Source organism: Ascaphus truei, chromosome 17, assembly GCF_040206685.1.
Source record: "Ascaphus truei isolate aAscTru1 chromosome 17, aAscTru1.hap1, whole genome shotgun sequence".
NCBI lineage: Eukaryota > Metazoa > Chordata > Amphibia > Anura > Ascaphidae > Ascaphus > Ascaphus truei.
Genome location: NC_134499.1, coordinates 42,349,282 through 42,375,193, shown reverse-complemented (window position 1 = coordinate 42,375,193; position 25,912 = coordinate 42,349,282). Strand labels below are relative to the sequence as shown.

The following is a 25,912-nucleotide window of genomic DNA, read 5'->3' as shown; positions in this document are numbered from 1 at the left end:
TCCGTACGGCTATACTGTGTCCAGCCTTCTCCTTAGTGCGCAGTCAGGGCCGCCGGCGGGGGGAAGAGCCGGGGCAGTTGTCCCAGGCCCGGAGGCAGCGGGGGGCCCGGCCGGCACTGACAGTTGTCCCTGAGCTCTGGTCAGGCCCCAGCTGTCCCGGCGCCGCTCCGTGTCCGGTTATCGGGCCCCAGATTTCCTCCCCCGCTGCAGAAGGTGCCTCTCTCCGCTGTTGCTGCGGCCTCCTGGCAGGTCCCGCCCCCGCCCCCGCACCAGATGCTCGGCAGCTTTTAGACACTGGATGTGCAGGTACAAGGTGGGGGAGGTGATGTGAGGTACAAGGGGGGGAGGCGAGGTACAAGGGGGAGGTGATGTGAGGTACAAGGGGGGAGGTGATGTGAGGTACAAGGGGGAGGTGATGTGAGGTACAAGGGGGGGAGGCGAGGTACAAGGGGGGAGATGATGTGAGGTACAAGGGGGGAGGTGATGTGAGGTACAAGGGGGAGGTGATGTGAGGTACAAGGGGGGGAGGCGAGGTACAAGGGGGGAGGTGATGTGAGGTACAAGGGGGAGGTGATGTGAGGTACAAGGGGGGGAGGTGATGTGAGGTACAAGGGGGGGAGGTGAGGTACAAGGGGGGGAGGTGATGTGAGGTACAAGGGGGGGAGGTGATGTGAGGTGAGGTACAAGGGGGGAGTGATGTGAGGTACAAGGGGGGAGGTGATGTAAGGTACAAGGGGGGAGGCGAGGTACAAGGGGGGAGGTGATGTGAGGTACAAGGGGGGGAGGTGATGTGAGGTACAAAGGGGGGAGGCGAGGTACAAGGGGGGAGGTGATGTGAGGTACAAGGGGGGGAGGTGATGTGAGGTACAAGGGGGGAGGTGATGTGAGGTACAAGGGGGGGAGGTGATGTGAGGTACAAGGAGGGAGGTGATGTGAGGTACAAGGAGGGAGGTGATGTGAGGTACAAGGGGGAGGTGATGTGAGGTACAAGGGGGGGAGGTGATGTGAGGTACAAGGGGGGGAGGTGATGTGAGGTACAAGGGGGATGTGCTGGGATCTGCTTTATTATACTTTTCTATATCTTGTAGAGCAATATTTTCTTTCAAATGAACCTATTTCCTATACGTTCTTCCCCTATGGCGGCTAATTGCGGGCTGTGTGACATTACTGATTCTGTGAATGAAGAACCTTTTACGTGGACTTGCGTGAGCCTGGGACGTCCTGAGAACGGTTACTGATATAATTACTCACTGTCCTGTGTTTCTATCGTTCTTTCATATATTCTTCTTCGTTATATATTTTATTGTGGATATCACTAGGTTCACTTTGGCACTATTTTTGTGGCACATACTGTATGTAGTGTCAGTTTTATTCACTTTTAAAAGTAATAACTTGACATCATATAGTAAATTTCTCCCCCACCAGCACAGACCCCTCCCCCCCAAAAGCACAGACCCCCCCCAACAGCACACACCTCCCCCCCCACCAGCACACACCTCCCCCCCCACCATATCAGCAAAGACCTACAAACACCAGCACAGGCTCCCTCCCCCCACACCAGCACAGACCCCCTCCAACACCAGTACAGACCTCCCCCCCCACACCAGCACAGACCCCCTCCCCCCACTTCAGCACAGACCCCCTCCCTCCCCCCACACCAGCACAGACCCCCTCCCACACCAGTACAGACCTCCCCCCCACACCAGCACATACCCCCTCCTGCCACTTCAGCACAGACCCCCTCCCTCCCCCCGCACCAGCACAGACCCCCTCCCCCCCACTTCTGCACAGACTCCCTCCCCCCACACCAGCACAGACCCCCTCCCCCTAACCTAGATGTCTCCAAATCCAATACAGTCACTAGAATTCTGCATGTATCCGAAAAGGAAGCATTTAACATTACTGGGTCAGGTAACCACATATATTCCTGTGTAGAAAGAAATATCCCGCAATGTACATTCCAGCGGAAATACCGCGGGCGGAATAGAATTATATTTATATTACAATAAATGGTGCCACAAGTGCATGAGACGCGGCTTCAATAAAAGTCCAAATATAACAGAACCAGGAAGTTCCTGCATCACAAAAACAAACAAAACGTAATTACATAAAACGATTTACTGAAACAGGCCGGGCTCTAACCACAAAAAAATGTTATATTATGGAAGAAAGAAAAACAGGAAAACTGTCTGGAAAAAAACCTGTATGTGCTAAAAAAGCTTGGCATGCGTAAAATATCTAAATAAAGCTCAATTCATGTCTCTGCAAAACTGAAAGTGCTGTTTGGCTAACGAGAAGTTAAAAGATTTGCTTATTTCCAACAAACCCATGTTGTAAAATGTTAAATAAAATACAATTTCACGTTTGCATTCAGAGCTGTCTGTATGCTTTCAAATGATTCGATCAGACGGGAATGTGTTTCGGTGCCATTTTAAATACACTGTAATCTTTTAAATAAAAATACTTAGACACTCACATAAAACATAAAAAAAGAATCACGTCCCCACCAGTCTCCCACTGTCTCCCTCTGTTTCCCTCTGTCTCCCTCTGTCTCCCACTGTCTCCCACTGTCTCCCTCTGTCTCCCACTGTCTCCCTCTGTCTGCCTCTGTCTGCCTGTCTGCCTCTGTCTGCCTCTGTCTGCCTCTGTCTGCCTCTGTCTGCCTCTGTCTGCCTCTGTCTGCCACTGTCTCCCTCTGTCTCCCACTGTCTCCCACTGTCTGCCTCTGTCTGCCTGTCTGCCTCTGTCTGCCTCTGTCTGCCTCTGTCTGCCTCTGTCTGCCTCTGTCTGCCTCTGTCTCCCACTGTCTCCCACTGTCTCCCACTGTCTGCCTCTGTCTGCCTCTGTCTGCCTCTGTCTCCCTCTGTCTCCCTCTGTCTCCCACTGTCTCCCACTGTCTCCCACTGTCTCCCACTGTCTCCCTCTGTCTCCCTCTGTCTCCCTCTGTCTCCCTCTGTCTCCCTCTGTCTCCCACTACTGTCTCCCTCTGTCTCCCACTACTGTCTCCCACTGTCTCCCTCTGTCTCCCACTGTCTCCCACTGTCTCCCACTGTCTCCCACTGTCTCCCACTGCTCGGCCCGCTACAATCTTCTCAGCCTACATGGCATGGGGAGAAAAGCAGGAACCCATCCTTGGGCGCCAAATCCCTGGGACAAAGTCCCTCTGAACTGGGTCATTATCGTCTCTCCTCCACTCTCCCTATTCTGCTGAAGATGTTACAATTTGGGCCTGGGTGGCAAACTCCTGAAGGAGCCACCGCCAGGTCAGGTTTTCATGATATCGCGGCTTCAGCACATTTTCTTTTAAATTAGAAATATTACTATATATTTATTTCTCTGCTGCATTTCTGCTTTTTTTGGGGTTTCTACCCGTGTTGCAAAGCTTCAGTTGCTGGGAGCGGAGGACAGCAGCATGGAGGCGGGTTACAGATATTAAGAGGATCGCCCGCACACGTGTGTTCTAACTGCGCTCCTTCAGCTGGAATTGTTATTGGTATTTTACATACATGTTACATGGTAGAGGCGGCGGAAGAAAGACATACATCCATCAAGTTCAACCTATGGTAAATGTTACAAATATTCAGACTCTGGATAATCAAAGTCAGTGACATTGCGATACTAAAAAACTAAATAGATAGTAGTCACGCAGACACACGTTAGGATGATATGGATGATATATAAAGCTGCATTTAACCACTTTAGTGCTGAAATTGTTGATAGCAGAAATCATTTTGACACCGCCTGCCCTGAAAATGAATGTACAGTCCGAGTCTGCACCATTGATTGTCCTTACATGGCATGATTTCATACATGGTTTTTTGGAATGTGCATCATTACTCAGCACAGAACTATTAAGGTGTTTGTTCAATCAGCTCTTCAGCGGAAATCGCGGTTCACTTGAATGGTAGTTTTTGGCTGATTCCACACACTTCAGAGCTTACTGAATAAGCCCCTAAAATATTCCTAAAATATTCTGAGTAATGCTTGGATGTGTTTCCTTATTAATGTTGGCATCAGTTTTTCATTTGTGACTTTTTTTTACCCTCCCATTATTGTGTATTTTACCGCCCACTTCCTTCACCCGGGTTGAGATCCTCCTAATACCGTATTTCAGGCTGAAGCAATAGTCCATGAACTCTGGGTTAATTAAATCTCCTAGGTCTGAGGTGACTAAGCGATGTGCCAAAGAAAGATGTCACCACTGGAAACTCAAATAAAAAGTTGAATACATTTGCTGATTGAAATGAGAAAATGTTTGTACGGCATGAAGATAAAAATCTTTATATTTGTTTTCTTTAACATGTTTATTTGCATGTTTGATGAACCCATAATGTTGGAAACTGCACTGTGTTAGTGTCCCTCGCATGTGCTAATTAAGTTGCCTGGGCTGTACTTAATTTTGGTGAGATTTTAGAGCTATATACCCAGTCAGCATTGCAGACCATGCTGTGAGCAGCCCATGTCAAGTAGCCCATTTAAGTAGCAATCATAGTGGAGTTTAAAAGGGAGTTCAAAAGGAGTGAGCAAGTGGACAACACCAACTGGCCCTGATTCCTGGATTTGATCTACGCTGGCAATTAGGATATTATCTATCCTACAAGGAGAAGGAGCGGCTCAGTGAGTAACGACACTGACTGGCACTGAGAGTTTGAAACAGGGGAGCCTGGTTCAATTCCCGGTGTCGGCTACTTGTGACCTTGGGCAAGTCACTTTATCTCCCTGTGCCTCAGGCACCAAAAACATAGATTGTAAGCTCCACGGAGCAGGGACCTGTGCCTGCAAAATGTCTCTGTAAAGCGCTACATAAAACTAGCGGCGCTATACAAGAACATGCTGTTATTATTATTATTACTCCAGACTGCACATCTAAGCAGTTTACTATTGCTGTGATGTCACCTTTACTATTTATATTTACTATGACCTATTTCTTTTCAAATTATGCACTTCTTTCTACCAGCCTCATGCCTCCAGCTCTATTCATATATCTCCATCTCTCCTTCCTTCACCACTTCTCAGTTCACATGAACTCCTTTCTTACCTGACCCCTCTGACACTGCACAGCTATATCCCCTGCACTAAAACACACCCCTACAAATCCTCCTCACACATCCTCTGTCTATCCATGCTTCTCCTCCTTGCTTCTGGCGATATCTCTCTAAATCCTGGTCCCTGCTTAATTTGTACATGCTCTCATCCTCGCCTGCCAAATGCAACTTCTACTTATTCTGGCGTCAACCCCTCCAACCTCATACCCATCCCCTGCCACCCTCCCTCCTCTCTCCCTTTCTCCTGTGCCCTTTGGAATGCTCGCTCCCTTTCTAACAAGTTCCTCTCTGTGCATGACTTCTTTCTCTCTCACTCTCTGCTCCTATTTGCTATAACTGAGACCTGGCTCACTCAGTCTGACTCTGGTCTGGAACCTGCCCTCTCCTATGGTGGCCTTTCCTTCTCCCACACTCCGCGCACTGATGGCAGGGGTGGAGACATGGGGCTCCTCCTCTCCTCTCTCTGCCATTACAAACCCTTCCTATTCCTCCCTCTCTTGCTTTACCCTCCTTTGAGGCTCACACTGTCCAGATCTTCTCTCCTCTCCCTGTCCACATGGCGGTCATCTATAGCCCACCTACCTCTACTCATCCCCCTTCTGCCTTTCTCTCTCACTTTAAATCCTGGCTCTCTTTCTTTCTCTCCTCAGACTCCCCTGTTCTTCTCCTTGGGGACTTCAACTGCCACATTGATGACCCCTCTCTGCCTTGGGCTTCCCGCTTTCTCTCTCTAACCTCTTCTTTTGGCCTTCAACAGCGAACTGCTGCTAGCACCCACAAGGATGGCCACTATCTAGACCTGGTTTTCACTAAAAACTTTCCTCTCTCTGATTTTTCCATTTCCCCCTTTCCTCTCTCTGACCCTCATCTCATTTTCTATTTCTCGCTTTTCTTCTCCATCTACCCCTCGTTTCTGCAGAAACCTGCGCTCTATTAACTACCAGCCTTTGATTCCACTTTACGCTCCTCCCTCTCCTCTCTCAGTTCTGTTACAGACCCTGACAACCTGGTCAGGAAATACAACTCTGCCTTATCCTCCTCTCTTGATCTACATGCCCCGCTTTCTTTCTGCCGTCCTCGCCCTTCTAACCCCAGACCCTGGCTAAATTCCCAAACACGCATGCTGCGTTCCTCCACTCGTTCCTCTGAACGCCTCTGGAGGAAATCTCATACTCTCGCAGACTTCCTTCACTACAAATGTATGCTATCCTGTTTCAACTCTGCTCTCTCTCTCTCAGGCTAAACAAACCTACTTTTCTTTACTAATCAACATGCACAAGTCTAACCCATGCCGACTCTTCGCTGTCTTTGACTCTCTACTCAGACCACCCTCGGCTGCCTCCTCTTCTTCCGCCATCTCACCTCAGGACCTTGCTGAGTATTTTAAGGAAAAGGATGTGTCAATGCTGATCTCCTCTTTTCCCTCTACCGCCTGCCCTCTTGACCCCATTCCCTCCCATCTCCTAAAACCTCTTGCTCCTACTATAATCCCTATGCTCACACAGATTTTTAACTCTTCCCTCTTATCTGGTACCTTTCCCTCCTCATTCAAACATGCAACAGTTATACCATTACTCAAAAACAGCAAGCTTGACTCCACCTGTCTTTGTAACTATTGACCTGTCTCCCTCCTGCCTTTTGCCTCTAAACTCCTTGAACGTCTTATATTCTCTCGTTTGCTCCATTTTCTCAACACCTATTCTCTCCTAGACCCTCTACAATCTGGCTTCCGCACTGCTCACTCCACGGAAACAGCCCTCACTAAAATAACTAATGACCTCCATGCTGCTAAAGACAGAGGTCATTACACTCTGCTCCTACTACTTGACCTCTCTGCAGCATTTGACACCGTGGACCTCCCTCTTCTCCTTCACATTCTCCATACTCTTGGTATTCATAGCAAAGCTCTATCCTGGATCTCCTCCTACCTCTCCCATCGTACTTTCAGTGTCTCTTTTGCTAACACCTCCTCCTCTATCGATCTCTCTTTGGGGGTACCCCAGGGCTCTGTCCTGGGACCTCTTCTCTTTTCTCTGTACACACTTTCTGTAGGTGACCTAATCACATCTCTTGGGTTTAAATATCACCTCTACGCTGACGACACACACATTTACTTTTCAACCCCTGACCTTACACCTGCTGTACAGACCAAAGTTCCTGAATGTCTCTCTGCGATATCATCCTGGATGGCCCTCCGCCGACTTAAACTTAACATGGCAAAAACAGAGCTCCTCATACTTCCTCCCAAACCTGGCCCTACTACCTCCTTCCACATTATTGTTGGAAGTACCATCATTCACCCAGTAGCCCAAGCACGTTGCCTAGGGGTCACACTCAACTCCTCTCTCACATTCTCCCTTCACATTCAAAACGTATCGAAAACCTGTTGCATTTTCCTCCGCAATATTACAAAGATACTCTGACTCAGGCCCTCATTCTCTCCCATCTCGATTACTGTAACCTCCTCCTGTCCGGCCTCCCTGCCTCTCACCTGTCTCCCCTACAATCTATCCTTATCGCTGCTGCCAGAATCACTCTACTCTTTCCTAAATCTGTCTCAGCGTCTCCCCTGCTGAAATCCCTCTCCTGGCTTCCTATCAAATCCCACATCTTGCACTCAATTCTCCTCCTCCCTTTTTAAGCTTTACACTCTTCTGCCCCTCCTTACATCTCAGCCCTAATTTCTCGCTATGCACCATCCAGACTCTTGCGTTCTGCTCAAGGATGTCTTCTCTTTACCCCCTTTGTATCTAAAGCCCTCTCCCACCTTAAATCTTTCTCACTGACTGCCACACACCTCTGGAATGCCCTTCCCCTCAATACCTGACTAGCACCCTCTCTATCCACCTTTAAGACACACTTGCTTAAAGAAGCATATGAATAGCACTGTGGCTAATACTAGACACGATACATAAAGCTTGGCCCCGTGCAGACGCACTTACCAGAATGCCCTCCTACTGTCTCTGTACGTTCTCCCTAGCAATTAGATTGTAAGCTCTTCGGAGCAGGGACTCCTCTTCCACAGTGTTACTTTTATGTCTGAAGCACTTATTCCCATGATCTGTTATTTGTAGTTATTTGTTATTTATATGATTGCCACGTGTATTACTACTGTGAAGCGCTATGTACATTAATGGCGCTATATAAATAAAGACTTCTTACATACATACATTTACGTGATGCTTGGGTGACTATCACAGACTCTGGCAACATTACTAGAGGACAGATTCATTATTGTATTTATTAAAATAAGAAAGGTAACTTGAATGTCTCATAAACAGATATAACATCAAATGGAGGAACTGAAGACATGGTTGGGCTGGGAGAACTAAAAGACATGGCCATTACTGACTGTACCGTGTAACCTGTATCAGGCACAGAATTGCTGGTCCTCTCAGAGTACTTTTGCGAATGTAATTACAGAAGTAATTGCTGTGTGTGTATATATATATATAACTGAATGATTACTTTGTAACCATGAATACATTTTTTAAGAATGTTTACCATTTATTAATAACCTATAATTTACAAAAGTGCACACGTATAATCCATTGACATGGAAGAATGACCGTTCTCCTGTCTGGGGTAGAAGAGGTTATCCAACGTCTCAATGACATCTTATTAATAATAATAATAATAATAATAATAATAATGGGCCCCTAGACATTGTAAACATTTCTAGTGCCATTCTTACATTGCACAGAAACACACGTGTCGTGTTGCTGTAGACGGTGCATGCGCGGGAATAGGCAAAGATATTCAGGGCGCCACGTGCCGGACTCATACTGAATTGCAATGACACAAATAAACACCACAAGTAATTCTGCCGGCCGAGTTGTGGCCAAAAAAAGTGTTTACGCAGCTGTAATCTCGTAACGTGTCCCGGAAACAATAGCAGTGTGGTGTCTTTGTATATAGGGTGCAGAGTAAGTGAGTACTTCAGTATTAGGTGGTATCTTTTTTATTTGGACTAACAATTTATATTAGAAGGCAAGCTCTCGAGGGTCCTCTCTCTGCCTCAGGTCAGCAATATATAGGGATGCATTGGATCGTCCTACTGTAATACCGATGCTAGGAGAAGCACGCTGAACACGGTCCTGCAAGTGTCAATGTATTAAGGTTATTATTACTCACAAAGCTTCATCTGTGTCAACTGCGGTGGCTATAGGGGGGCACACACTATAACGGGGTACAGAAATACTCTGCCCCTGGGGCTGCCTCTGCTTCTCATTTCCTATGTTTCAAAACCCTCTGTCCGTCTTACCAACAATCTGCAGAATATTCTTACTTTACTCCCAGATTATTACATTAGCTGCAGACATCACAGGTGCACCGGTAAGAACCATTAAACGCCGCTCGTTGTGTCCTCACACACGCTTTCATGGCGTTAACGCTGTTTCTGAGAAGCAGTTTGCTTTGTGATGTTTTTACTAATAATTAATAGTAAGTGATGGATTATATAACCATACAGCAAAAAACTTTTTTTGCAGTGATCCGTGCCAAAATATCCAGTGAAAAGGTGATTATGTCTACAAGTGCTGACCCTTTCAGCGCCATCAAGATGATCCAGTATGAAATCAAACTAATAAAGGTACAACAATATTGTTGTTTTGCTTTGTTGATAATATATATTGCATCATGGCCCATCTTTACTAAGCATTCGTCTGCCGTAATACGCCCCCTACAGCCAAGTGCTGGAATGAGCCACCCAGGGCTGCAAGGTGTCTCTTGGCAGGGGGCTGTTTAGTAAGTATGGACCCATATCTGTTCATTTGAATATATGTTATATATACCAGGGGTGGGCAACTCCAGTCCTCAAGGGCCACTAACAGCTCAGGTTTTCAGGATATCCCTGCTTCAGCACAGTGACTTAATCAGTGACTCAGCCAGCGATGCTAGAGACTATTGCCCGCACCTATGCAGGCAAGAAGGGCCCTATCCTTCCCCAGGCCCCCCTGCAAGGCCCGCTCCTTTGCTGGTTGACGCCCATCTAGAAGGAGGGGTTCCCCAGCCCCCCCCCTTCTGTGGGCCTCCACCTGGACTGCAGGTAAGTGGGCAGATAAGACCACTATGCTCCCTGACCCATTACCCCATTTACACCCCCTCCCTAGGCTCAGTACCTGCTTTTAACCCCAGGCCCAGTACCCTCCTCCCCAGGTCCCGTACCCCCTACATTCCCCCTCCTCAGAACCAGTACCCCCTTACACCCTCACTCCAGGCTCAGAACCCCCTACATACCCAGTAACCCCTCAAACCTCCCTCCCCAGGCTCAGTACATCCTTATAATCCCCCCTCAGGTCAATTACTGCCCCCATCCCCCAAGTCCATTAACTCCTTATACCCCTTCCTGCTGGTCATACCCGCCCCCAGTGTGCTGGGGGGCCCTGCTTCATATGTTTGTCCTGGGTCCAACCATTTCTGTTGGCGGCCCTGCTGAGGGGTTTATGCCCGTAAGACAATGGGAGCTAATGTGTGATACTGCCTGATTGTCACGATTGTAATCCTCTGTGAGTATTTATTGATGCATAAAAAAGGAGAATGAAATGAAAATTAGAGACATACTGTAGGAAGGAGGCATCAAGGCAAATTTGGAGCAAAATGTCCACAAATTGTGTCATTTTCATTTTGCATCTCTTATTGTGTCAGTGTATCAAGGTGTTTGCACCATGTTTTGTGCCGTGTGTGTCCGCTTGTGGATTGGGAAGAGGATTGGGAGGATCTGGGGAGAGATTGGGAGGATCTGGGGAGAGATTGGGAGAATCTGGAGAGAGATTGGGAGGATCTGGGGAGAGATTGGGAGGATCTGGGGAGAGATTGGAAGGATCTGGGGAGAGATTGGGAGGATCTGGGAAGAGATTGGGAGAATCTGGGAAGAGATTGGGAGGATCTGGGGAGAGATTGGGAGGATCTGGAGAGAGATTGGGAGGATCTGGGGAGAGATTGGGAGGATCGGGGGAGAGATTGGGAGGATCTGGGGAGAGATTGGGAGGATCTGGGGAGAGATTGGGAGGATCGGGGGAGAGATTGGAAGGATCTGGGGAGAGATTGGGAGGATCTGGGAAGAGATTGGGAGGATCTGGGAAGAGATTGGGAGGATCTGGGAAGAGATTGGGAGGATCTGGGAAGAGATTGGGAGAATCTGGGAAGAGATTGGGAGGATCTGGGAAGAGATTGGGAGGATCTGGGAAGAGATTGGGAGGATCTGGGAAGAGATTGGGAGGATCTGGGGAGAGATTGGGAGGATCTGGGAAGAGATTGGGAGGATCTGGGAAGAGATTGGGAGGATCTGGGAAGAGATTGGGAGGATCTGGGAAGAGATTGGGAGGATCTGGGGAGAGATTGGGAGGATCTGGGAAGAGATTGGGAGGATCTGGGAAGAGATTGGGAGGATCTGGGAAGAGATTGGGAGAATCTGGGAAGAGATTGGGAGGATCTGGGAAGAGATTGGGAGGATCTGGGAAGAGATTGGGAGGATCTGGGAAGAGATTGGGAGGATCTGGGGAGAGATTGGGAGGATCTGGGGAGAGATTGGGAGGATCTGGGGAGAGATTGGGAGGATCTGGGGAGAGATTGGGAGGATCTGGGAAGAGATTGGGAGGATCTGGGAAGAGATTGGGAGGATCTGGGGAGAGATTGGGAGGATCTGGGAAGAGATTGGGAGGATCTGGGAAGAGATTGGGAGGATCTGGGGAGAGATTGGGAGGATCTGGGGAGAGATTGGGAGGATCTGGGAAGAGATTGGGAGGATCTGGGAAGAGATTTGGAGGATCTGGGGAGAGATTGGGAGGATCTGGGGAGAGATTGGGAGGATCTGGGGAGAGATTGGGAGGATCTGGGAAGAGATTGGGAGGATCTGGGGAGAGATTGGGAGGATCTGGGGAGAGATTGGGAGGATCTGGGGAGAGATTGGGAGGATCTGGGGAGAGATTGGAAGGATCTGGGAAGAGATTGGGAGGATCTGGGGAGAGATTGGGAGGATCTGGGAAGAGATTGGGAGGATCTGGGAAGAGATTGGGAGGATCTGGGAAGAGATTGGGAGGATCTGGGGAGAGATTGGGAGGATCTGGGAAGAGATTGGGAGGATCTGGGAAGAGATTTGGAGGATCTGGGGAGAGATTGGGAGGATCTGGGAAGAGATTGGGAGGATCTGGGGAGAGATTGGGAGGATCTGGGGAGAGATTGGGAGGATCTGGGAAGAGATTGGGAGGATCTGGGAAGAGATTGGGAGGATCTGGGAAGAGATTGGGAGGATCTGGGGAGAGATTGGGAGGATCTGGGGAGAGATTGGGAGGATCTGGGAAGAGATTGGGAGGATCTGGGAAGAGATTTGGAGGATCTGGGGAGAGATTGGGAGGATCTGGGGAGAGATTGGGAGGATCTGGGGAGAGATTGGGAGGATCTGGGAAGAGATTGGGAGGATCTGGGGAGAGATTGGGAGGATCTGGGGAGAGATTGGGAGGATCTGGGGAGAGATTGGGAGGATCTGGGGAGAGATTGGAAGGATCTGGGAAGAGATTGGGAGGATCTGGGGAGAGATTGGGAGGATCTGGGGAGAGATTGGGAGGATCTGGGGAGAGATTGGGAGGATCTGGGAAGAGATTGGGAGGATCTGGGGAGAGATTGGGAGGATCTGGGGAGAGATTGGGAGGATCTGGGGAGAGATTGGGAGGATCTGGGGAGAGATTGGGAGGATCTGGGGAGAGATTGGGAGGATCTGGGGAGAGATTGGAAGGATCTGGGAAGAGATTGGGAGGATCTGGGGAGAGATTGGGAGGATCTGGGGAGAGATTGGAAGGATCTGGGAAGAGATTGGGAGAATCTGGGAAGAGATTGGGAGGATCTGGGGAGAGATTGGGAGGATCTGGGGAGAGATTGGGAGGATCTGGGGAGAGATTGGGAGGATCTGGGGAGAGATTGGGAGGATCTGGGGAGAGATTGGGGGATCTGGGGAGAAGTTAAATAACACAAAGCTTATAGTAAATGGTCTCAAATTCTACTTCTCTGCGCATCATTTTTTATCTTGTATTTGCATCCCAAAAAATTGCCAGGTATGTGGTGGCATAAAGCTATTTTGGATAACAATTTGTGTCACATGTACAAACATTTTGTTACATTTAATGCAAACGTAAACAGTGAAGCAATGAATTGAAACAAAATTATGTGCTCCCTTTCTTTACATTGATATATCACCTACATAAAATGTGCTACTTCCCCATATATATTGCTGATCTCACCTGACCTTTACTCCCTATTCCCCGACGTGCTGGGAATCCATCCCCCCCTCTTGCTTATTTCAGCCCCATTCAAATGAATGTTTCGTAAATCTTCCCACGCAAGGGAACATGGCTTCACAGCACTTCAATGTGGGCAATGAGCCTGTAGCTACTGGCCAAGATCATATTATTATTATTATTTATTTATAACAGTAAGTAAGGAGGGCCCTGTCCCAAGGAGCTTACACTCTATAAGGAAATGTAAGTGGAAACATAGGGCACACTTCCCTTTGCTGCGACTCAGAGTTAAGGTGATATCAGCCGCACAGCAGAGAGACACCCACAGCAGAGATGCAGGAGGGGTGCGCTGAGGGTGAGGGGACGCTGAGCGGGAGAGGGGTGCTGAGCAGGAGGGGGGCGCTGAGGGTGACGGGGGCGCTGAGGGTGACTGGGGCGCTGAGAGAGAGGGGGACGCTGAGAGAGAGGGGGATGCTGAGCGAGAGGGGGAGGTGTTGAGGGTGAGGGGGTGCTAAGTGGGAGGGGGGCGCTGAGCGGGAGAGGGGCATTGAGCGGGAGGGGGGCACTGAGCGGGAGGGGGGCACTGAGCAGGAAGGAGGTGCTGCATGGGTGGGGGTGCTGAATCGGTGTGGGGAGCAGAGTGGGAGAAGGGAGCTGAGCAGGAGGGAGGCGCTGAGCGGGAGGGTACGAGAAAAGGTGAGGCGGAGCATCTGCGCGATGAGGGCGTAACAGACGGGACCACTCAAACCACTACAAACGCTTTAATGGCGTGGAAAGCAACATTGACAAACTCTTGCGCATTTCGCACGGCTAACAGTGCTTTATCAAAGAGTACTCTGATAAAGTTGATAACGCGCGGTTTGCCGTGAGAAACGCGTAAGAGTGTGTCAATGTTGCTTTCCATGCCATTAAAGCGTTTGTAGTGATTTGAGTGGTCCCGTCTGTTACTCCCTCATCGCGCAGATGCTCCGCCTCACCTTCTCGCGTATCCTGTGACCTGCATCGGTAGGAGCGCACCGAGGCTGCCAGGCGTCCACCTGCAAAAAACAGTGAGTTTTCCTACAAGGATTTATTTTGGCTACTCAGATCTACCTCCAGTTAGAGGCTATTGGGTATTGCCAGATTACTGTGACCTTTCAAGGTCTAAGTGTCGGCGGGGCATTATAACTGGCAGCTGCAGTGATTGTGGATTTCATTCACCGGCAATACGCAGCTATATGATACCGGTACCTTCTGAGTTGCGCCACTAGGGGGCATGGGGCTCCCTTCTCTTCTACAAGGCTGGGCAGGAGGGGGCAGTGAGCGGGGGGGAGGTGCATAGCAGGAGGATGTGCTGCACGGGTGGGGTTGCTGAGCAGGAGGGGGGCACTGAGCGGGAGGGGGGCACTGAGTGGGCGAAGGGGGCTGAGCAGGAGGGGGCGCTGAGCGTGAGGGGGGCACTGAGCGTGAGGAGGGCGCTGAGCGTGGGGGGCGCTGAGCATGAGGGGGGCGCTGAGCATGAGAAGGTGCTGAACAGGAAGGGGGTGCTGCACAGGTGGGGGTTGCTGAGCGGGAGGGGGTGCTGAGCGGGAGGGAGGTGCTGCATGGGAGGGGGTTGCTGAGCAGGAGGAGGTGCTGCGTGGGTGGAGGTTGCTGAGCGGGAGGGAGCGCTGAGAGGGAGGGAGGTGATTAGCAGGAGGAGGCGCTGCATGGGTGAGGGTTGCTGAGCGGGAGGGAGGTGCTTAGCAGGAGGAGGCACGGCACGGGTGGAGGTTGCTGAGCGGGAGGGAGGTGCTTAGCAGGAGGAGGCGCAGCACGGGTGGGGGTTGCTGAGCGGGAGGGAGGTGCTAAACAGGGGGAGGCGCAGCACGTGGGGGTTGCTGAGCGGGAGGGAGGTGCTTAGCAGGAGGAGGCGCGGCACGGGTGGGGGTTGCTGAGCGGGAGGGAGGTGCTTAGCAGGAGGAGGCGCGGCACGGGTGGGGGTTGCTGAGCGGGAGGGAGGTGCTTAGCAGGAGGAGGCGCGGCACGTGGGGCTTGCTGAGCGGGAGGGAGGTGCTGCATGGGAGGGGGTTGCTGAGCAGGAGGAGGTGCTGCGTGGGTGGAGGTTGCTGAGCGGGAGGGAGCGCTGAGAGGGAGGGAGGTGATTAGCAGGAGGAGGCGCTGCATGGGTGAGGGTTGCTGAGCGGGAGGGAGGTGCTTAGCAGGAGGAGGCACGGCACGGGTGGAGGTTGCTGAGCGGGAGGGAGGTGCTTAGCAGGAGGAGGCGCAGCACGGGTGGGGGTTGCTGAGCGGGAGGGAGGTGCTAAACAGGGGGAGGCGCAGCACGTGGGGGTTGCTGAGCGGGAGGGAGGTGCTTAGCAGGAGGAGGCGCGGCACGGGTGGGGGTTGCTGAGCGGGAGGGAGGTGCTTAGCAGGAGGAGGCGCGGCACGGGTGGGGGTTGCTGAGCGGGAGGGAGGTGCTTAGCAGGAGGAGGCGCGGCACGTGGGGCTTGCTGAGCGGGAGGGAGGTGCCGACGAAGTCCAGGTCTTTGAAGTTGTTTGTCTTTTCCTGATGATGTTAACCCTGTGCATGCTGGCTTAATCTCATTGAACTGAAAATGTGTGTAATGTTCAATCACTGTTTGATATTTGGTGTTAATAAATGCATGTACTGTATCAATATATATAACCTAATATTTATTTCTCTATACAATTCTAGATGTTCAAAGGATTTGAGAAAATAAAAGATATTCAGTATGTTTATACTCCTCTCGACTCTTCTCTTTGTGGGGTGAAATTAGAAGCAAACAACAAGAAACAGTATCTTCTAACTGGTAAAAAAAAACTATTGCACATTGCACCTATTTTTACAGTAATACTTTGTATTTTGCCTATAATTTCAGTTTCTTCTTCCATGGTCCCACACAAGCTGGCAAAGGTTTCATGTCACTAGATGACCTTTGCCTATAATCATTCAGTCGTTTTGGAATATTATATTGCGTTGCATTTTATGGTGCTTAGCGAGCCATACAGTCTGATACGTACCAGGTCTTTTGAGTGAGGAATTAGAAAACTGCATTAGAGATTTACACTTTATGAAGACCGGTCTCCACTTGGTGATCGTAATCATTTCAAATATAGCCAATAAATTAACGAGCTGAATGATTAGTATGGCAACAAATAAAAAGGTTTTGTAATACAAAGTCCAAATGAAGTAGACATGCAACATTTCAGGAGCTGAAGCAGCTGTGTGAATATTGAACCTATAATATATTGGATGCATATATTTTTACCGACTGATTACTATGTATTAACCAGTAATGTACATTTTAAAGCTGCAATCCCCCTCTCCCCTCTCCCCTCCCACCTCTCCCCTCCCACCTCCCCCCTCTCCCTACCCCTCCCTCGCGGTGCTCTCAGCTCCAGGCTCTCTTTGGTTGACTTTAATGGTTTATATTTTCTCTCAAATAACTACACAATGGCCCCCGTGGTCGCCAATAATAAGCCGCGACATTATCACCCAACGATACTTGTCCAGGGGACTAAGGAGTATTATACAGGAAGTTAGATGCCCTCCGCCCCACTCGGCCAAAAAACGTGCGCTATGGATTTCATCTTCAAAAACACACAAAGGCATTACAAATAATGGATTTGTCTTCTAGACTCAAACTGCTACTGTAGCTTTGCACCAAGATTCTAATATTCTGGCACGGTGCGGCCATTCATAATGCCCTTCCTGTCCTTCAGCTGTGAGAAGGTTACCTTAATACTTCTTAAAAGCCAAACATCTGACAGCTAGCACAGTGTGTACCTATTATCTTCTCCCCAACACATTTCCCGGAGTACACTATACTATACAGTATATGATGTCATAATACACATGAAGAGGCCAGCAGCCTTCTAAAAGCTCTGAACAATGTAACAACTCCCATGTCTGTATATGAAAAGGTATCGAAAGCTATGAGATATAGACACTTCTCCAGGACCAGTGCAGTCATCAGAACGTCCAACTCCATTCAACAAATACAAATATGTGACCCAACCAAATATGTGCACAACAATGTAAAACAAGCATTTATGTCAAGTTAATCATCCAAAAAGATAATGGCAAAAGTAAGTTCAAGGCACGTCTCATAATAAATAACAGAAGGCAGATGTATATACATCGTGTGTCCAAAAAGCTATGCCCTTTCCAAAATATGGAATTATCCAAGGCCATTGGCCAACTGTGATTATAACACAACCTTTCACAGTATAAGCCAGAACACACAGTGCATGCTATTCATTGGTAATCATTAACTATAGTAATTTTATTTATTTTTTATTTCTAAAATATTTTACCAGGAAGTAATACATTGGGAGTTACCTCTCGTTTTCACGTATGTCCTGGGCACAGAGTTATGATGACAGATACATGGTTACAAATACAGTTACATAAGTGAACAGGGTATACATTATATACAAGACATTGCATGCACAGTTAAAGATAATATATCTTATAGGCTTATGTAACAGTTACAGACCAGATTAAAATGTGAGACAGCTTTAGTATGGTTCAGTCTTGCTGAAACGCATACCCTTTAGCAGCCCAGAGATTTCTAGTCCTGTTTAGTACATACAAAAAAACAGAACCACAAATCCAAAGGATGTGAGTACAGGAAAAACAGTACTAGATAAAACATACGTGAATAATTATAGTTAGTTAACAAGTACTGTATAGTGATCTTTGCAGCATTTAATGTCAGTTATCACAATACAACACAGAATCACCAAAGTACCAGCATCCTTATTGTTTATAGGATTTCGGTTAAGCTGCAATTACTTTCTTAATTTATACAAAGATTCGGACATTTTGCACAATACAGTATAGATAAAGTTGCTTAGTGAGTATGAATGCATCTCTCAAGTACCACTAAGATTCCCTATTCTTGGGGTATTTTCTCACTTTCACATTCTGTTTTTTTGTGTAACTGTCTGATTTCTGTTTTTTCTGAAGGTCAGATTTCTATTGATAACAAAGTTTTCATCCAGTTATGTAATTTCATTGAACCATGGGACGACCTGTCATTATCACAAAAGAAAATCCTGAATCAGAGATTCCAAACGGGATGTGAATGCAAAGTAAGTGTCACTATATTCTGGTCTCACCGTGTTATAAACAAAACCCCAAATAACATTCATTTAAAGAACACAGCAAAGACACTCATTTCAAAGAGCAGAAAGGACATCCTACAGTCGTTTTTTTAATTGTTTCTTATACAAACAGAGCAAGTCAAAGTAATATTTTACTTTAACTTCTCTTTAGAGACAGTGTAATACACATTTAAACAGTTTTGAAATCAATATAACATATTCTCCTATGAAAGGAAATTGTTGCTATTTGAACTTACTATGATTTAAAGAACTACACACACATCCACTAAATAGTGCTATGCTATAAATCCCTTTGTCCCAGATCCACAAAAGCGCTGTTAACTGCCTTAACGTGATGTAAAACCTTACCGCATATCTTTAAAGCCTAATGTAATGTTAACTCGTGTTTTCTACCATAAAGAGCATTGCGTTAATTATAACAGCCGTTAGTCAGAATGAAATGCAATATAGCGGGGAGGTGAACTCCAGCTCTCAAGGGCCACCAACAGGTCAGGTTTTCAGGATATCACTACTTCATCACAGGTGGCTCAATCAGTGGCTCCGTCGTCATGACTGCACCACCTGTGCTGAAGCAGGGATAGCCTGAAAACCTGACCTGTTGTCAGTCCTTGAGGAATGGCACACTGCTGCTATAGAGGCAGTTACCCTAACAGCGCATACAGTGCGCACTAACAGCCATTAGGGCTAAAGCAGGGACTCAATATCACATGACTTAAGTCAGACCTAACTCGGCCTTACTGCCACCCAGACGCGTGCTGGAAGAGGTAGAGATGGAGGAGGACAAACTGACTTAAATAGCTTCCAAAATCCTCCTCTATAGAACACGTGGAGAGATACCGCTGAATAAACAGCGGATATCTGCTGCACACCAAAACAGGAAAGGTATGGATATAGTGCCCGGTGCTGCCGGTTCCGGGATCCCGCCTACACCCCAAGATCAGCACGTCAGACAGGAAACAGGGCAGTGCCGGTTCCGGGATCCCCGCCTACACCCCAAGATCAGCACGTCAGACAGGAAGCAGGGCAGTGCCGGTTCCGGGATCCCCGCCTACACCCCAAGATCAGCACGTCAGACAGGAAGCAGGGCAGGGCCGGTTCCGGGATCCCCGACTACACCCCAAGATCAGCCAGTCAGACAGGAAGCAGGGCAGTGCCGGTTCCGGGATCCCCGCCTACACCCCAGGATCAGCCAGTCAGACAGGAAGCAGGGCAGTGCCGATTCCGGGATCCCCGCCTACACCCCGATATCAGCCAGTCAGACAGGAAGCAGGGCAGTGCCGGTTCCGGGATCCCCGCCTACACCCCGATATCAGCCAGTCAGACAGGAAGCAGGGCAGTGCCGGTTCCGGGATCCCCGCCTACACCCCGATATCAGCCAGTCAGACAGGAAGCAGGGCCGGTTTCTGCAAACAACCTATTTATTAAGCCAATGTAACGACGTGACGTTTCGCCAGACACAACTGCCTTTCTCAAGTGAAGCTGCAGCTGCCCAAATGTCACGTCGTTACATTGGCTTAATAAATAGGGTTATTTTGCAGAAATCCGAGATACCTGTGAACACACCTGGGAAATATTCTAATTTGAATTCCAGGACTTTTGGCTTTTGTTAGATGTTAATACTTATTAAAAGCGATCCATAATTTGACATTTATCGACAATTTTAAGTTCTCGCTTTTTATTTCTGAATCGAAGCATTACTAAACTACAGGCTAAGGACAACTATTTCTTAGCATTGTGTTACATTTGTAATATTATCAGGATATGTGAATAATAATCTTTATAATAATATAATACTTTTTTTACTCTTCTGATGCGATGATGGATGCCAACGAAATTCTTCGCGAAAGAGCACCTTTTTTTTATTTTTATTTTTTTAACAAAGACTGCTTCATAAAACAGATATTTGACACATTTTAAGAATTCTGCCCATGAGACATGTACTGGAATACTGTTGACGCTGAGAAACATTTTTTTATTGGCCCCTCTGGAACTTATGTAGAACCAAAGCACAGATCTGTCTTGTGCAGGTATATGTAAAAAAATTAGGGTATTGGACTGAAAATTACATGAAAAATAACCAATGGCTAAAAGTCGCGGTCATAGAACTTTGAGGGGTTTTTAATAGTAAGTTCTGCGAGCAGTATCTGTCTCATCCTAAATTAAATCTAATGTACTACAAATCTACTATATGTTTTAAAGCATTGATTAACTGTTTTATACACTGTTCCAATTACAATTCTTTTAAAACATGTAATGCTAATAACCCATCGTAATATTTTATGCTTAGATTACTACATGCTACATGGTACCCTGTTCCCTCAGTGCCCCAAATGAGTGTCTCTGGACAGACTGGCTGATAGAAAGAAGCTTATATGGACAACAAGCAAAGCACTATGCCTGCATCAAGCGAAGTGATGGTTCTTGTAGCTGGTACAGAGGTGGACCTCTTCCAGATAAGGAATTTGTTGACATCAGCGAACCGTAGACATTCCTTGTTGCCCCTGTGGCTAATCCCATCAGTTGTACCAAGCACCAGAAGCGTATGGCTGAGAAGTGCAAGTTCCTAATTAAGCTCTTAGACAACAATAGATTGAATTGCACTGACGCTGCCCTGATATTATGGAATTGGTGGCCTGGTAGAATGAGTGATAACCTTCCCCAAAGCCTTTTTGATACAGGGGCCTTTGTTTAAATATTATTTGTCGTGCTCTTTAAAGCACACTGAATTGCTGGTTTGCAAAATGTTTGTCAAAAAGCAGAAGACCATTTCTTTGTCTTCCTACGAAATGTCATTTTAGAAATGAAGTTGTTGAAGTTGTATGTGTTTTATAAAGTCACATCTGTAAACGTATTTTAAACAATGATAAACTATTCTCCAACATTTAAAATAGGAAAATGACACTAGGACTTGTCTTCTCACGGACTGGTGATATCAGAAGCACATTGTGCCAACAGTATTTCGTATCTAATTTTGCCTAGATAAGATTTGTTTTTTAAGTACTGATACTTTTTAGAGGCCAACATGAGTTCTGCATAGATTAAATTATAGTGTACAGAGTTTTCAAAACTTCCCAAGTCTCTTCTTCAAATGCCTAGAGAAGGGAAAGCTCTTTGGTGTCTATATTTTATGGTTTCATTATGAAATATTATTCCTGGTTATAAAACACATATACATTACATACGTTTAATGTATTACGTGGGATGAAATGATGTGCTGAGATTATAATTTACTAAATATATCACTTTATAAAATAACAAAACACATTCAATGCGTCTTAGTGAACATAGATACCTGTTTATATCGGATCCTCTGGCTTCCATTCAGACTGGGTTTCTAGTCTACAACCAATGTTGAATCCATCAATAGGATGATTTTTGTAAACCCCACATTATATAAGATACGTTAATAAAATCAAATAAACTGTCATATATGAAAAAATTATTTTACAGCCGCAGAACATGTTGTTTTGTTTCAATAGGTGGGGAGCTGGAGGTCTCCACAGGGGAACTGCGCTAATTTCAGCTCCGCGGACCCCTGCTTCCCGAGATACTTACCTCTGAAGTGGGTGCTGTTAGCAGCTCCACACGTTTTAAGCTCCCAGACACACAAGTCAAAAGGAAGCCACCAGGGTGATGTCACGGTGTCCTAGTGTCCCCCGTGACACGAAAGCTTTAAATCCACCAGTTCGGTAGCTGCATACAGCCCAGCTGGAGCTGCTACCTGCACAGAGGGATATTCACACACCCCCCATTATCTCAGGGAGCAGGGGGTCCCGGAGGTGAAGTTAACGCAGCTCCGCTCCGGACACCCCCTGCTTCAATCCTATAATGCTAAAAAAAATATTAAATAACATTGAACAAGGAAAGCGCTGGGGTTCCTGCTGTAACCATTCAATTATTTGTGCATGTATGTCAGTGGTCTGCTCCTCTGGTTTCAATACTAATAATGTATTGATTATGTAATCATTATTCTCATTATTAACAGGCCCTGTAGATATGACTTATTTTACAAATATAAGTCAGATTAAAGTACCAGGCTCTTTCTTTCCCCACCCCAGAAAGTAAAGAAAATGAAAGCACTCCTAGGGATATTTCATATTAATATCTTATCAGTATATTACTATTTTGTTCTTTTTCTCAGTATTTCAGAAATAATAAATAACAATTTAATCTCATGTGTTGCATTCCCACGACTTCTATGATTTCAAATGGAAGCTGCTATATTTTCAGAAAAAAACCCTCCAAAAACCAAGTAGAAAACCTGAAAATATGATAAACACAGAGATAAGAATAACTGGAAACGTTAAGGTGTTTTTTTAAATCAAACAGAGGGTAGTTTTTTTTTTGATCCTTTGCAATAGTTATATGTAATAAGGTACACGTCTTATTTGCTGTTTTTAGTATATACTCATCTGATTTCATAATCACTGCATAAGTAAAAAATGATTAATTCTGAGAAAACTGATTAATACATGTATAATGCATATTTAGATTTCAACATGGTTACCAGTCAAAAAAGATATTCTCTAAATAAAATAAACTAGAAGAGGAGTGCAGAGAAATTCAGAAGAAAATATAAAAATGCATCTCTTATCGAAAAAAAATATTTTACTGTTTATTTCATTAGCCCCTAGTGAGAATATATGGTTAGAAATAATTAAGTTGACAACGTGCAATCCATTTGCAGAACTGCCAAAAATTATAACAGCAAAGTCCCCTAGTTGTGTTTTTAATTTGTTTTATTACATTGTTTATAAAAAGTTACATAGTTACATAGTAGATGGGGTTGAAAAAAGTCCATCAAGTTCAACCTATGCTATATTTAGACGCCAGATACTTTATCCTATGTCCGTACTTAGAGTATATTGATCCAGAGGAAGGCAAACAAAAATCCCCAGTGACACATCCAATATCTAATAAGGAGGAAAATAAATTATTTCCTGACTCCAAATATTGGCAATCAGATTACTCCCTGGATCAACATCCTTCCCATGTTTACTTATTTGGTATATCCCTGTATACCGTTCCTTTCTAAAAAAGATGTCCAACCTTTTTTTGAAGATATCTATTGTATCTGCCACCACAGTCTCCATGGGTAATGAATCCCACATTGTAACTGCCCTTACTGTAAAGAACCCTTTCCTTTGTTGCTGGTGAAATCTCTTTTCCTCCAACCTTAAGGGATGGCCCCGAGTCCTTTGTACTGTCCTTGGGATGAATAGTTCTTTTGAAAGCTCCTTTTATTCTCCCCAAATATATTTGTATATAGTTATCATATCGTACATAGTTCCTAAAATAATAACATTATTATTTTCCTTATTGGTAAATAAAGACAATTAGTCAATCTAATTTTGTGAACTAGCAGAAAGTCCCAATGTCATTAGAGCAAAGACTTCCATCCTTTTCCATCAGCCGATACCATACTGGCAAATAAAAATAGACTATATCTAGTCTAAAACAGGGGGTCATTGCTGCTTAAGCCAGTAACTTGACATAAGCCCAGATGTATTCAAGTATGTCACACAATTATTATAATGTGTGTGTCACTTTTTCTTCTTGCTAAGAAACACCACAATGTATCCCAGAGCTGCCAAAACAATACTCCCGTCCTTTGAATCCCTGCTCTGCTTACCTGGCACCGGCTCATTTCGCACAGGATGTTTTCTCAGTGCGTATAATTTAGCAGCAATGCAGAAAATGGCAATGTTTGTCGTACAGTCATTTTGAATTCAGTTTCTAGAATAACCATACTGTATTAAATACTAGTATATTTGTAGCTGTATTTAACACATCTTTATATTTTCATGTGTGTTTGTTCCCTTGTGAAATACTGTGAGGTGTTTTCATAGAGTATTTATCTACCATATTAAATATAATTGAAATAATGTCTGCAGTTTGAATTTTTCAAATCCTTTGACAGCAGCTATTTGCAAAATATACCTTACATTCCTATGGGAGGGGCAAGCAACGCCGTACTCTACCCTACCACTAATAAAGGGTTAATGAAAATGGGACTAGTACAATTTGTAGGCATATCTTTATTTATATAGCGCCATTAATGTACACAGAACTTCATTTGTTTAGACTTTTTTCTAACGTGCTACTCACCAAGAAACTCAGTACTAGCGAGCGTGTAGGAACTTAGGCCTCGTCCAAGGTGGCGCTGAGCGGGCGCTCACGCTGACCATGATGAAACACATTGCGGTAATGTGTGTGGCCAGGCTAGCGAGCGCCTGAGCATGCGCGGCGCTTACCTGCTTGCAGCAAATTTGAATTTGCCGCTCCCGCGTCACGTGAACGGTTCGCCCAATGATGGCGAACCAGCTCCGTGATGTCTTGGGCGCGCCCCCTGACATGAACCCCGTGCGCACATCTAGCCAGCCACGAATCACATGGCCGAGCAGGACGCAGCACACGGACGCCAGCGCCCGCTCCCTGCCTAGCCGCAGCCTTAGGGAGAACACACATCCCAGACCTACAACCTTTACCACACTAACGCAGTAACGCAGTAATGCAGTAACACAGTAACGCAGTAACGCAGTAACGCAGTAATGCAGTAACGCAATAACACAGTAACGCAGTAACGCGGTAACGCAGTAATGCGGTAACACGGTAACGCGGTAACGCGGTAACGCAGTAACGCAGTAACACAGGGGGAAAAGTGCTTCCGACATACAGTAAATGTAACATAAGGAAAAGGAGTCCCTGCCCCGCAGAGCTTACAATTCGTGGTCTTATAATCCAACTCTCCTGACTATGAAACAGAGGCGATGCAGGATCCGTCTGACTCATACAGCCCGAGAGACCCCTCTCTGGCAATCTATAAAAACAAGCTACAAACGACCTGCTTACCCGGGCATTTAATTAATGAACCATAACCAGTCCGGCATGTAATAGGCACAGCACCGTCCCATCCTGTATTGTACCTTTCCTTGTGTTTGCGCTCTTTTATAACCTCAAATGTTTTCTTATTTTTTCCTTTTTGTAACCGTGAAGCTTTGAGTCTTATTGGGAGAAAAGCGCGACATAAATAAAGTTGCTATTATTATTAAACATTTTTTAATGCTTTTAAACTGTACGGCATGTCCTGCTGAGCCCTTTGTTGCTGCTCTGCTGCTGGTAATGAGGCCGTGCGGTAACGAGCTGATTAATTTCAGATCTGGGTACCTCCTGATATTTAGTACAGTAAATAGACGATGGCTGCTGGGAGCATCCCAATAAAAGCCGCCCATGAAGTCCTGTACCGATAAACGCACAGCAGGTTTGAGTCATATTGTTTTCATCCGAATATGAGAATACAAACACAGGGAAACTTGAGAAAACTGGGGAGTTTCTGCAGCTGAAAACAGTCTGGTTCAACTCTGGCTAATCCCCTGATTCAGATAATGTAATAATAATAGATAAATAGGAAAGGTCACATAAATAAATCACAATCAACGACAGTAGTATTCCTGATTTTAGGATAGCCTTTTTTTCTAAACAATATAAAGAAGTGTAATGTTTGCATTAAGAATTATTATATTT

The 25,912-nt window shown here is 46.2% G+C and overlaps 2 protein-coding genes across 4 annotated transcripts in view; one reads left to right on the top strand and one right to left on the bottom strand.

The window, feature by feature from the left end:
* Positions 1–24,271, top strand: part of TIMP4 (TIMP metallopeptidase inhibitor 4) — an 80,250-nt gene extending 55,979 nt beyond the window's left edge. Inside the window, exons 2-5 of one of the 2 annotated variants that reach the window (XM_075574947.1) lie at positions 9,536–9,636; positions 15,954–16,068; positions 18,231–18,355; positions 20,676–24,271. In XM_075574947.1, the coding sequence (XP_075431062.1) occupies positions 9,536–9,636; positions 15,954–16,068; positions 18,231–18,355; positions 20,676–20,873 (539 nt within the window). In that variant the 3' untranslated portion in view covers positions 20,874–24,271. The remainder of the gene's footprint in view (positions 1–9,535; positions 9,637–15,953; positions 16,069–18,230; positions 18,356–20,675) is intronic. The other variant, XM_075574948.1, reaches the window with a different exon arrangement.
* Positions 1–25,912, bottom strand: part of SYN2 (synapsin II) — a 224,150-nt gene that overhangs the window by 115,896 nt on the left and 82,342 nt on the right. The gene's annotated exons all lie outside the window — the stretch shown is intronic.